This window comes from Lepidochelys kempii, chromosome 1 (genome assembly GCF_965140265.1).
Source record: "Lepidochelys kempii isolate rLepKem1 chromosome 1, rLepKem1.hap2, whole genome shotgun sequence".
Lineage (NCBI taxonomy): Eukaryota > Metazoa > Chordata > Testudines > Cheloniidae > Lepidochelys > Lepidochelys kempii.
Window position 1 is genome coordinate 13,362,678 of NC_133256.1, and position 13,068 is coordinate 13,375,745.

A 13,068-nucleotide genomic window follows, 5' to 3' on the forward strand; every position below is an offset into this window, starting at 1 on the left:
TTGTTACAATGTATAGGGTCCCACAAGTTCAAATTGGTTTTAAAATCAGCAAATGATTCCTATAGTTATTCTTATAGGTCACAAATATTTAATTTATATTTTTAATACTCCTAAACCACTGACAGAAGTTATATATGTAGATACAAAGAAATAACATGATTCTAATAGATACCATAATTTCAAAGCAGCCATGTGGTCATTGCATACCTTCTGCAAGATGGTAAAAGCAATTATGCAAGCTATACTTCTGATGGTATTCCTAACTAAAGAAATTTAAGTAGGATTGAAAGTCCACAAGTATAGTGACACTTGCCAGATGTAACTTCAGTTAATCTTCTGCAATATTGACCATAAATATCTAAGGGTAAAAGAGTCTACATATTGAACTACACTAGAAATAATGAAATTTGCTCCATCAGATGTCTTGCTAAGGCTCTGTACTGTAGTATGGCAGATATTAATCCCGCATGGAGTTTGCAGTACAGCATATCTGCATAAGAAAAGGCCAAATTTTTAACATGGGTCCAACTGGAAGACTGTTCCGTGGCATTTATGAATTAACCTGATATAAAATTGAGTTAGAAAGAGTGCTGTTGTCCATATTTAATTTTGGAGAGTCTTTTTTATCTACAGTCTTCTGATCCTGACTATTCAAAATGGGTGCATGCCTGCCTTAAAGGGAAAAAATCCCTTAATCCTGTCCTTTTTATGTTATGAAACCTTAGAATTTAAGAGTGACTTAAAAATTTGGGTATTTTGCAAACATTTGGCTGTGATAGTAAGGTCCAAATGTAATGACATTAGCATTTTTTTTTTTAGTTTAATGTTTTCTTTTGCTCCAAGCTAGTTCTTTGTTTAGCCAAATCCAGTGTAATCCTACCAGGAGAGTGTGGATCATTTGGTAATTTACATTGTATGGTTGTTTTAATCCAGGTTCTGTCACTGGAGTGGAAGGTATGCGTCACAGCCCACCATAGTATATAATTTCATGTCCATATGGAAATAATAAACTCTGCATTAAGTGGCCTCCTGTCACGCAATCCAGTATTTGGAATTTATTTTTTCCAAAGCAATTTTTTCCTTCTTAAGCGCAGATGACAATAGAAATAATTCTCAGTGCCAAGATTTTTTTTAAGAACAAAAATTGTATTTTAAAAAAAGAAAACTATCAAATAAGAATTATTTGCTGATTTGAGCATACTCAATCTCCATGGTTTCCCAAGGTATATTCATTTACGCCCCAGTTCAACAAGATATTTAAGCAGGTGTGTAACTTTAAATATGTGAGGAATGTCTTTGACTTCAGTGAGGCTTACTTGCATGCTTAAATACCTTACTGAATCAGTGCCTATGTGCAGGTGTAAAGCAGTTATTTCTCAGAAATGCAGGGTTTTTTTAATGACTTTGAATCCCACTTATGGCAATGTTCATTAAATGTAAACATCATTTATCAGACTGAGACTGGCTTATTCCAACAGATTGTGTTCTAAAAGTTTAATTTTAGAGATGTCTTTCCTAGTATAATCCAGGGCAGGAGGATAAATTTGACTCCAGAAGCCTCCCTGAAGGTTTAGAATGTAGGAACAAATTTTGGGTATGAACTTCTAGGAAACTGCTATAGCAAAATGCTGTGCAGAGTAGTGTTTAACAGTTTAATAAGCACAAATACTTAACAGTGTAATTTTAAAAATATTGTATCTATTGTGTAATAAGGCATTTAGTGTGTTATGAAGTGACAGATTTTTTCTTCTGATAGAGGCTGTTCAAGACCAGATACCCAGGTAGTAGATTAATTGGATTATGGCATGTAGGTTACATATTTAGATTTACCCAGCATTGTCCACTCAGAGTTCATTGTCTAAAATATTCTTGCAGCCTCTCAAACTCCCCTTCCCTCTCCCCCAATTCCCCACTGTTGTGTTAACAAATGAACTACTCAACTTAATTTGTATAACTGAAGGTAGTTTCTACAAATGCAAACTTGATTAAGACCCTAATGGTCTTTCATAATCCAAAGGCACTAATCTTAAAAGAACCTGATTTTTAGTTTCAGGATGACTAATAATTTTCCAAGTGGATAGTTAGTATTTTCTAGTCACTGACATTATGCTAGCTAAATTAAGTTTATGCTTCAGTTTCTCATTTATCAGAGAGAGAGGATTGAAGCATTTCACAATTTGATAAGAAATAGTGCACGTAACCGTGTGAGCCTCTTTGATCAGTTGACACACACATGTGAGTTATACTTTGATCAAGTAATCTTTAGTTGAGCTGTCAGGAAACACGCTTTTCCCCCTTTTTTATTACTTTAAACTACGTTGTATCTCTATTTGTGATGCCAGGTTTGACAGAACTAGTAGGTAGTGCGTCTGCAGTGAAATAGACACAATATAGCCTTACCTAATTTTGTTGATTATAAATAGATCACAAGGAGTCATTTAAGTGGCACGTGTGGGGGAATTACCGACAGGGTTAACTATCAAAAACTGTTGATGCTGGGGTAATTTCTAATACGCTATACCAAAATTATATCTCATACTATTTAGCATAGAATTATTTTCATTGTTTACACATGGGTATTCTCAAACTATCTGCTTTTTTAAAGCTACGAAGGTAGGAATGCACTACTGAAATATAAGCCCCAGCCCATGTTTTATCAGTCTATTTTACATGGAGAGCACATTCATGCTGTATGCAGAAAACAAAGTAGTTCGAGTATGTAACAAGGATTAATGATCAGATGAACTGATTATTTTATCCAATATTGTGGGGATTCAGTTTACATTTAAAATATTCCTAACTAAAGGAGAGCATATTTATTATTCTCCCTTTTCCCCATTTTGAATTGATTGGTTATCCTTCAGTTCTAATTTGCAAAGCTAATAAATTTACTATGCAGCTTTTTATTCTCCCACCTTTGAAATACAGTTTAGTGCTCAGCAAGCCCTACTAATTCTAACAATTCTTTCTTTGTAGCTTAGATATCAACATGGATTGGGTACTCCAGACCTAAGGCAAACTCTTCCTAACCTGAAAAACTTCATGGAGCATGGGCTAATGGTCAGATGGTAAGTGCCTCTGTTTCACCAATTAATGTAAGTAATACAAAAGTAGGGAGAACACAGTGAGGGCTACGGCGATTGTCACAGAGAATGAGGCTTTGGAACCAAAAATGAAGCTGGTGAGGATATCTTAGTCAGCCAGAGCCCCATGGCCTGATTGTTGCCAATATATACATTGTAAAGAGGGAGGAACATTTAATTACATACAAGAGCAATGCCAAGAGGTTCCAGATCAATTATTTTCTGACAAGAAGAAGAGATCTAAAAAATGTCGGACTGTAAAGTGATACTAGGAGCTAAGATTGTGGAGCAGCATAGATTGCTTGTAATGGACTTTTGGGTGAAAGGCTAGTGGGGAAACAAAAGAGCTGCGGAACAAAGGCTGAAGTGGTGGAGGCTTGTGGATAGGAAAGTCAGTCTGAGATTTAAGGAAGAGGTGCCATGGAGATTGGACAATGACTGACCATGATGATACCACCTAGGCTTGGGGAGAAATATCCAAACATGTTACAGAAAGGGCACAAGCTGCTTGTTGCCAGCAGAAGGAGGGTAATTTCATGGCATTGAAATGTGGTGCTGGTGCCAACTATGTAATGGAGGCAGTAATGAAGGAGGAAAAAGGGTTTACGTAATGACCGAAAGAACAGTGGAAAGTTACGAAGAATACAAGCTAGTAAAGAAAATAGTAAAAAGAGTGGCTGTGGAAAGTAAGGGTCAGGCATTTGAAGCCTTTTATATGCAAGACTACTAAAGAAGGAAGGGGTAAAATAAATATATAGATTAGGTAAAGAAGCACAGAGCACTTGAGCTGTGAAGTGGGTCAAAGATGAAAATGGAGAAGTACTGGTGTAGGAAGGTGGGATCATTAGGACATGGCAATGCTTTTATGAGAAACTGCTCAGTGAAGAAAATGCGAAGAAACCATTGAGGGGAAGTATGAGCAAGCACCAGCCTCATAAGACCTATTACCATGGTGGAGATGATGCTGAAGTGCTAAAGATGATGAAATGTGGGAAAGCAGCAAGACCTGACAGTTCGCCATTTGAGGCATTAAAGTATTAGTCCGTGAGGGAGTGGTGGTTAACTTTTTCAGCTTCATTCTCAACTGGAAAAATGCCTGAGTAGGGGAAAAGCACATTGATATCTACCTTCAAGCGTAAAGGAAATGTGCAAGAATGTAGCAATTACTGACCCATCAAGTTAACGAGTCGCACAATGGAAATGGCTGGAAAGAATTATCGAGGAAAGATTTCATGAGGAACTGGAGCATCGACGAACTGACAACCAGTTTGGGTTTATGCCAGGAATGTTGTCAGTGGATGCAGTGTTTGCACCTGAATATCGTAGGAGAAGTATAGGGAGAAACTCAAGGAATTGCACTTAGTGGTTTTGGATTTAGAGCAGACTTATGACAGAGTTCCTAGAGAATTGTTATTGTGGTGCCTGCACTCATGCTCTCTGCTGGAAACGTGTTCAGACTATCATGGACACACATGAGGGTAGCACAACAATAGTGAGAAGCAGCTGTGGCTACAGGGAGTCATTTGCTGTGAGGGTATGTTTGCATCAAGGATCAGCCTTAAACCCATTTCCATTTGATTGTAATGGACTCCTTGACCTAAGAAATTAGGGGAAGAGGCTCCATGGAGCATGGTTTTCACTGATGACATGTTATGAACTAGAAAAGAACCTAGAACCATGGAGGGCTCTGTGACTGGTTTACTCCTCGGAGAATTCTGCTCCAAAAAAATAAAAATTCTACATAAAAAAAAAAAATTCTGTACACAACATTTGAAAATTCTGCATATTTTATTTTTCCAAATGTGTATTATGGAAAATTAAACACAATTACAGTCAGTCAGTCATGATTGAGAACAACATTGCAGAATGTGCAAAATAATTTGTCCCTATCCGCATGCAGTTTTGTAGGGAATTCTCTAGCTTGAGCAGCTGGTGTAGCTGTTTTTGATGCATGATGTGAAGGCCGTTCATGTCGTGCGAAAGGACGAACATCCCTTTGCCCTTTGGTAACTTCAAAAGGACTTGGCTAGGTACTTCAGAAAGTGCTTGGTTGTGATTGTCCTAACATTATATTGACTGCTTGATAAATGTTTTATTTGCCCTCAAAGTCTTTTATTTTTAATGGGTAAGTAAAATAAATTCTGACCTGTAATCTAACCCCATTGCGCCACTTTTGGCACAGGAAAAAAGTGAGAGAGCACATAATCATCTTAGCTGAGGATTTCCTTACTGTCATTTATAATAAGGCTCTTCTACATTACTCTGGCAATGTAAAGAAGCCTTAAAACTTTTACAGGTTTTTATGCTCCTGGGGGAATTGACTGAGAATGGGAACAGTTAACTAATAGGAACATTAACAATGTTACTATGTAGGCAGGCTGCTACATTTCTGCCTCAGAAAATGAGATCAATTAACTATCTATAGCACCATTAACGATGTTTTTTTCACATCAAGAAGTGTTTTATTTCAAACATTGAAACAGTTTTGTAGGAATTCACAGAGCAGACACTTTATTCTTCCATACCGTATCCTCTCTCAAGCAAAAACTGAATTTTATTTCAATCCAATTCCTGTTATCGGCTATAAAATGAGCCTCCAGGAAATTTAAGGGATAGCACTGGCTGATTGCATTTCCAACCCTGGCAAAACAGCTGCTTGCTTCGTTGCAATGAACGAATATAGGCAGGCAGGCTGTTACATTTCTGCCTCGGGACAGAGCCTGCCTTATGCCTAACAATGATATAAATGGTCACCTTTCTTAAACAGCATCACAGGGTATAATTGAAGAAAATGGCTTATGAATCAACTGGCAAAAGATGGAATACATGTCATGCTTCGTTGAGGAGGCAATGAGAATCCAGTAAAACAAGATGGTTTATGGGGTAGTCTGTGCAACAATTTAAATATCTTGCTTCATTGTTGAGTAGTGATGGGAATGTGGATGCAGGTTTAGGAGCCACAGAAAGAGCACTTAACATAAATGGAGAGAGTTGATGGGAATTTTCTGCCATAAGAATATACCAAATAAATTAAAGAGCAAAATGTGTATGATCATGATTAGACCAGTCATGAAGTAAGGGTCAGAATGCCAACCAGTGAGGAATAGAGAGAACTACTACTTCACACTGCCAAAATGAGAATGCATAGATGGATACTGGGTAAGACTAGAGCTGATAGACTATGCAATGAACTGGTATGAGCCATGATGCAAGTAACCCCTATTATGGAAAAGCTGAGGGAGTATCACCTGAGATGGCTATTAGGCAGGATGGTCAGGAGTGCAACCCTTTGCTCTGGGTTTGTCTCAACCTCTGACTAGATGGTTCAGAAGCTGGGGCTGGACAACTAGATGGATCACTCAATAATTGCTCTGTTCTGTTCATTCCCTCTGAAGCATCTGGCACTGGCCACTGTTGGAAGACAGGTTCCTAGGCTAGATAGACCATTGGTCTGACCCAGTATAGCCATTCTTATGATGTCTGGGTCATGTGAAATGATGAAATGTGGGATATGTTGGCTATAGTAAAGAGCTAGTAGTCATGGGCCAAAGAACACAAGGAAGACCTAGAAAAAGGTGGTTTGACATGATGAAGGTTGTCTTTGAAGACACATTTGACAAGTGTGCTAGGAGACTAATAAGAGCTGCTGACCCTGACTGATGGGACAAGGCGAAGAAGAAGAAAGTAGGTGGATAATAAAATCTCCACAGGAATTTAAAATTTGTTTATGTACTTTGTAACTTCTTTACTTTGTCAGGCAATGCACAGTCAACCTATGGAACTCCTTGCCAGGGGATGTGAAGGTCAAGACCATAACAGGGTTAAAAAAAAATAAACTAGATAAATTCATTGAGGCTAGGTCCATCAATGGCTGTTAGGCAGGATGGGCAGAGATGATGTCCCTACCGTCTGTTTGCCAGAAGCTGGGAATGCGCGACGGGATGGATCACGCGATTACCTGTTCTGTTCATTCCCCCTCGGGCACTTGGCATTGGCCGCTGTCGGAAGATAGGATACTGGGCTAGATGGACCTTTGGTCTGACCCAGTATGGCCACTCTTATGTTCTTAGTGTCTAAGAAGAGAGAGGTATACTTTAAAGAACCAAAGACCCAAATGATATGGCTTTAGATTGGTCACCACCTTGAACAGAATTATAAAGCAAATCAGAAGCCAGCGCAGTCCATGGAGAGCCGGTGAATTGTGCTCCACATAGTTCATGTTGCTAAGTGGTCAGCCATGTTGTATTAATTTAATTACTTTTCTCGATCGATTTAAAGATCGTACAGAGGCATCAGGAGTATAAAGTACATATGTTATACAAGCCTCTTACATTAAGCAGGTTTTTCCATGCATTGTCACTTTCATAAATCACTTCTTACCCTCTCTGACTTTTCTTTTGCTGTAGGGACACATGGTGGTGCTCTGAGTTGATTAAATGCAGGCTCCTTTACTGCTCCAGTGAACCCAACAAGTTACCTTACTCTGAAAGTTTCCATTTCAGCAAAGTAAAACTAGTAGTGTATATATGAGTTCTTCATTCCAGTCTTTTCTAAAGGAAGCCAGTGTTTTCATAGGAACACTAACCCATTAGCACTGTGATTGTCATAACCTTCTTAACATTTCTGGGTCTGTTGCATGGCTCTAAACAGACCATTCAGAGCAGGTGCTATTTAAAAGCATCCTTTTTTCTTTGCATTGGATGTAAAGTGGTACCGCTTACTGATATATTGATTTTCTTTTGATTTTAATAACCTGGATGTATCAGGAGATCTGTGTTGCTGCCCATCACTGTAGTATCTGAGCACCTTCCACATCAAATGAAATACAATAGTAAAAACCCTAGTGGAAGTATAGAACAGTCTAGTCCACTGTCTACACTGGTGTTTTTAAAAAAAAAAAAAAAAGGCATGAGATGTTGTGTTAAGAGTCAAACTACAGGTGGAATATGGGAATGAGGGAGACGGATGGTGAGAGGCTTGAGTCTGAAAGCTGGTTCTGGCAGTGGAGAGGCTATTTTGGTACTTAGGTATACAGATTCTTCTAGTTTCTCAGCCTTATGGTGTATCTTGATCTCGGTTACATTTCAGGAGCCTTCCAGAATAAAATAGACAATATAGCAACCAGAACCTTTTTTAAAAAAAAAAAAAAAAAAGACCAAGCACCTGATACCTTGTAAGTCATTAGTTCTCTCTGCCCACAATGGCCCCCTGGCAGCCCTGATATGCCATTTTGTAGAAAGAAAGATCAGTCTCTTCCAGGCCAGTGATTAGATCATTACCACCCTCTTTGTCTCCCTTAACTGACCAGAGTATTATACTTCGTTAATTCTTCGAAAACACTTATCAGTAATGGACCCAGATTAGTCTCCAAATGTAATTTTACTTAGGGTTGAAAGAGAATGTTGGCAATAGGGAAGAAAAATACAAAAATAGAAAAGCCATAATAAACTTCATAGATGGGAATAAGCATCTAGATTAATGCAATCAAAAGCATTTCTATGGTGGTACTAAACAATCTACAGAATATTGAAATTCTACTTTAGTATCTTTCAGGTCCAAATTAATCCCTGGTGTAACTCAGTTGATTTCAGCAGTGTTAGATCAGCTGTGAAATTGGCTCACAGCCTAAAGCTTTCTCCATTTGCTAGCTCTGACCTCCTAACAAGTCACAGAAAGGAGGAAAACATATCTTGGTTATTTATATAGTATGTATCTCTTATGTCAGTGCTAACATGATCCACAGTTGTCTACCACTGGGCACGCTAGACCTGTGGAAAGAGAGAGGGGTCTGGCATGATTTCTGTAAGGTTTGAATCCATTTAGTAATGGTGTATACAGGATCAAAATTTTCAATCTTAGCTGAGCAGAGGTAATGTGTTTGGGACTATTAAACAGGAGTAAATTTACTCGTATAGACATAGTACTAGATACCCTTTTCCCCCTTTTTATACATAGTAGGCTTTTGAAGTACTAGTTGTGGAAACCTTCATTATCCTTTAGGGACATTGTCGTTACACAGGCAGGTATTTCCTTAGTGATGTACGGTCATTAGCAAGACAAAATACATTTTTTGGCTAGGTGATATTTCAAAACATGTATGAATGTTAGGCATGGTTCTCGGGGGGTATCAAATTACCCCAGTGAATATCTATGCCTCATTTCCTTCTCACCTCTAAGACTTGCATGCATAGTCATTCTTTTTTAGGGCTAATGATTCTAAACAATACTTCTTAGTACTTCCTTATAAAATAAATGGAAATGGTTCTTTTCAGGAAGCATAGCTCAAGGGGGAAATTATGGACTAGATTTTCAAAGTCAAGCACTTGCTGTTGTGCACTTAGTCACATGACGGCAAATACTCAGTGTGTTTGGAAAATATCTAGCTCTTGATATAAAGCCCACATACAACACCAGCTGTTAAAATGCTGTTAAGTCACTCGATAGGCTGACTTGATAGACATACCCTATGCAACAGACATAGGGTAACTGTCAAGGCTTTTCCAGGTGTCTCCCAACATGAGATTGGGAGCAGCTGAGATGGTCTTTCTTGGTTTTCTTAGTTATAAGTCTTACTGAATTTTAGACTTTCATCTATACCACAAACTTATTCTTATAAACTTCTTCAGTATTCGTGTTGATTTTACAGTTTCTCTTTTAATAGGATAATTTTTCAAGGATCTTATTCTTTTGGTTGAATTTACACAACGGTTAACTGATGCAATAGTGACCTGCATTAATGGCAGTGTTTTTCTGATAATGTGGCATCAATGACTCCTCTTTAGTGCTCTTTCCAGTTCTTTCCTATGGAAAGAAGGCCCAGGACCAGTGGGGAAAAAAATCACAACTAAAAAAGAATTGAATTTTAGTATGGATCAGGTTCATTTTTAAAATGCCACTTTTAAGGTGACATATCAGTTCAGCTAATTCATTTTGTAAATTAATTCTTTTTGAGTGATCACGTTGATTCCAATTAGTTGTGCATGCACTAGGTGTGCAGTCAGAAACTTTTTCCCTTAGCAGCTCCTGTCGGGTTGGCCAGGGAGCCTCTTGGAGTGGCGCCCTCCTGGCACTCAATATATGTCCCTGCCGACCTGACCCCCCTTCAGTTCCTTCTTACTATCCATGGCGGCGTTGGAATTGCATTTTGCTTGCTTGCAAGTGTTCCCTTAGCTATTACTTAGTTCTACACATTTTTTTGTTTTGTAGTTAGTTTATTGTTCAGTAGTTAGGGTAGTCTTGGTGAGTGGGTTGTTCTCCCCTCACCCCGCCTTGGGCTCTGGGGCATGCCTTAAGCCCAAGTATTTAAATCTTGTGGTGTATGCAAGAAGCCTATGCCTAATAGCCACCCTCACGACTTGTGCTTGAGGTGTCTAGGGGGAGGCGCATCAGTCCGAGTGCTGTAAGATCTGTAAGGCTTTCAAATCCAGGACTAGGAAGGAACGTGACTTCCGTTTGAAGCAGCTATTAATAGAACCCGCACCCCGTCCAGCAGCACCCGACCACCAAGTCCTGGGCCTGAGCTCGGTTCAGAGCGTCCTGGCATCAGTCTGCGAACCAGAAGAGGAAGGACTCTGGTGTTAGAGACCCTCAGTACTGAAGATCCCCGGCACCACAGCACCCTGGCACCGGTCAACATCCCTGGTGCCCCATAAATGCCAAAGGCGGCGGACAGAGGGCGCTCTCCTCAGAGAGCGAGACCATCCAGGGAGACTTTGCTGCCTCAGAGGAAGGACTCAACTTCCAAACAACGAGATCTCGTGCCATCAACTCCGGTGACCCAGTTGACACTGTTGAGTCTAGCACTCAGCGACTCTCTGATGCGGCACTGCTTGGTGAAGGAGTCGGAACCCCCCTCCACCCCAGATACTTTTGAGGCTGCAAAAGAGCTGATAGAAAGTACTGCACCTAAGCCTCTTTCTGTTAGAGAGAAGCCTCCAGCACCGCCTAGACGGGTGCCATCTAGAGGCAAACCTGCAATGAGGCCCTGTTTCTCACCAGACTGGCACCGTTGTATAGCCCACTCCATTCACCTGGAGGAATCTTATCTCCTGGGAGCATACAACGAGCTTGTAGACCACCTCACAAGGTCATTCCGCAGTCACGAGTGGTCCATCTGGATGGAGGTCATACATTCCATCTTCCAAAGGTGGGGGTTTCCCCAGGTAGACCTGTTCACCACTGGGAGCAAGAAGAAGTTTCCAAAATTTTTTTCTTCCAAAAGCACAGTCTGGGATCTATCTTGGACGCATTCACGAAGCACTGGGGGAACAGACTACTGTATGCCTTCCCTCCGATACCACTCGTCCACAAGGTTCTCCTCAAGATCCGCAGGGACAAGGCAGAGGTAATTCTGCTGGCTCCTGTGTGGCCACGCCAACATTGGTACACCACGCTTCTGGAGCTGTCAGTGGGCGCCCCGATCGTGCTGTCGCTCCTCCCTGATCTGATTACACAGGACCCCGGCCTCCTGCTTCACCCAGACCTCCCTCTGAAGGCCTGGAAGCTTCATGGTTAAATGCAAGGGAGCTCCAATGCATGGAATGAGTGAGGGAGGTGCTACTTGGGAACAGGAAACCTTCCACCAGCGCCACCTACCTGGCCAAATGGAAAAAGTTCTTGTGCTGGTGCGATCGCAGTCACATATCCCTATTTCAGGCATCTATACCATTCATCTTGGACTGTCTACAGCACCTGAAGCGGCAAGGCCTGGCTGGATCATCCATCAGGGTACACCTCGTGGCCATCTCAGCGTTCCAACCGGGAGAGTTGGGGCGTTCAGTCTTGGCCCACCATAGGGTTAGCAGTTTCCTTAAGGGCATGGAACAGCTACACCCACAGTCCCGCCCACAGGTACCAACTTGGGACCTCAACCTGTGTGGTGTTCCCCTCTGGTGGTATCCGAACCAGTGATCTTCTAGGTCACGCCAATCCTTGACTCTGGGAGCCAGCCTTACCCTGTTCTGCTGTGAGAACCCCCACTCCTGGGCTGTTCACGCATAGCCTCTGGCATGTAAGCTGCTCCTTGGATTCTGCAACCGAATGACGCTAGCCAATATCTCCTGTCCCAAACACAACCCTAGGAACTTCCGTCTTGCAGTGTCGAGTTATGCCCGCAAGACGCTGCAAGCTTATATCAATTCATCAATTTAACAAAGAAATTGATATGTACCAGGCTTGTTGCCCCAAGGGGAGTCTCTGATATGCTTCAAACCAAACACACTGCTTCAGGTAGAATAAGCAAACAAATTTATTAACTTATTAACATTATAAAGATAGATTTTAAGTGATTATAAGTCAAAGCATAACAAGTCGGATTTGGACAAATGAAGTAAAAGCAAAATGCAGTCAAAGCTGATCTTAACACTATCAGTGTCCTTACAAACTTAGATGCTTCTCACCACAGGCTAGCTGGTTGCTCTTCAGCCAGGCTCTCCCCTTTGATCAGCACTTCAGTCTTGGTGTGGTGTCTGTAGATGGAGGTGGAAGAGAGAGCATGGCAAATGTTTCTCCCTTTGATCATGTTCTTTCCTCCCTCTTGGCTTTGCCCCCCCCCCCCTTCAGAGTCATAGAATCATAGAATATCAGGGTTGGAAGGGACCCCAGAAGGTCATCTAGTCCAACCCCCTGCTCAAAGCAGGACCAATTCCCAGTTAAATCATCCCAGCCAGGGCTTTGTCAAGCCTGACCTTAAAAACCTCTAAGGAAGGAGATTCTACCACCTCCCTAGGTAACGCATTCCAGTGTTTCACCACCCTCTTAGTGAAAAAGTTTTTCCTAATATCCAATCTAAACCTCCCACACTGCAACTTGAGACCATTACTCCTCGTTCTGTCATCTGCTACCATTGAGAACAGTCTAGAGCCATCCTCTTTGGAACCCCCTTTCAGGTAGTTGAAAGCAGCTATCAAATCCCCCCTCATTCTTCTCTTCTGCAGACTAAACAATCCCAGCTCCCTCAGCCTCTCCTCAAAAGTCATGTGTTCCA

The 13,068-nt window shown here is 41.0% G+C and overlaps 1 protein-coding gene across 5 annotated transcripts in view; it reads left to right on the forward strand.

The window, feature by feature from the left end:
• UVRAG (UV radiation resistance associated) overlaps positions 1 to 13,068 on the forward strand; it is a 163,412-nt gene that overhangs the window by 128,226 nt on the left and 22,118 nt on the right. For all 5 annotated transcript variants that reach the window (XM_073335056.1, XM_073335055.1, XM_073335049.1 and 2 more), the window contains one exon: positions 2,977 to 3,068. In XM_073335056.1, the coding sequence (XP_073191157.1) occupies positions 2,977 to 3,068 (92 nt within the window). The remainder of the gene's footprint in view (positions 1 to 2,976; positions 3,069 to 13,068) is intronic.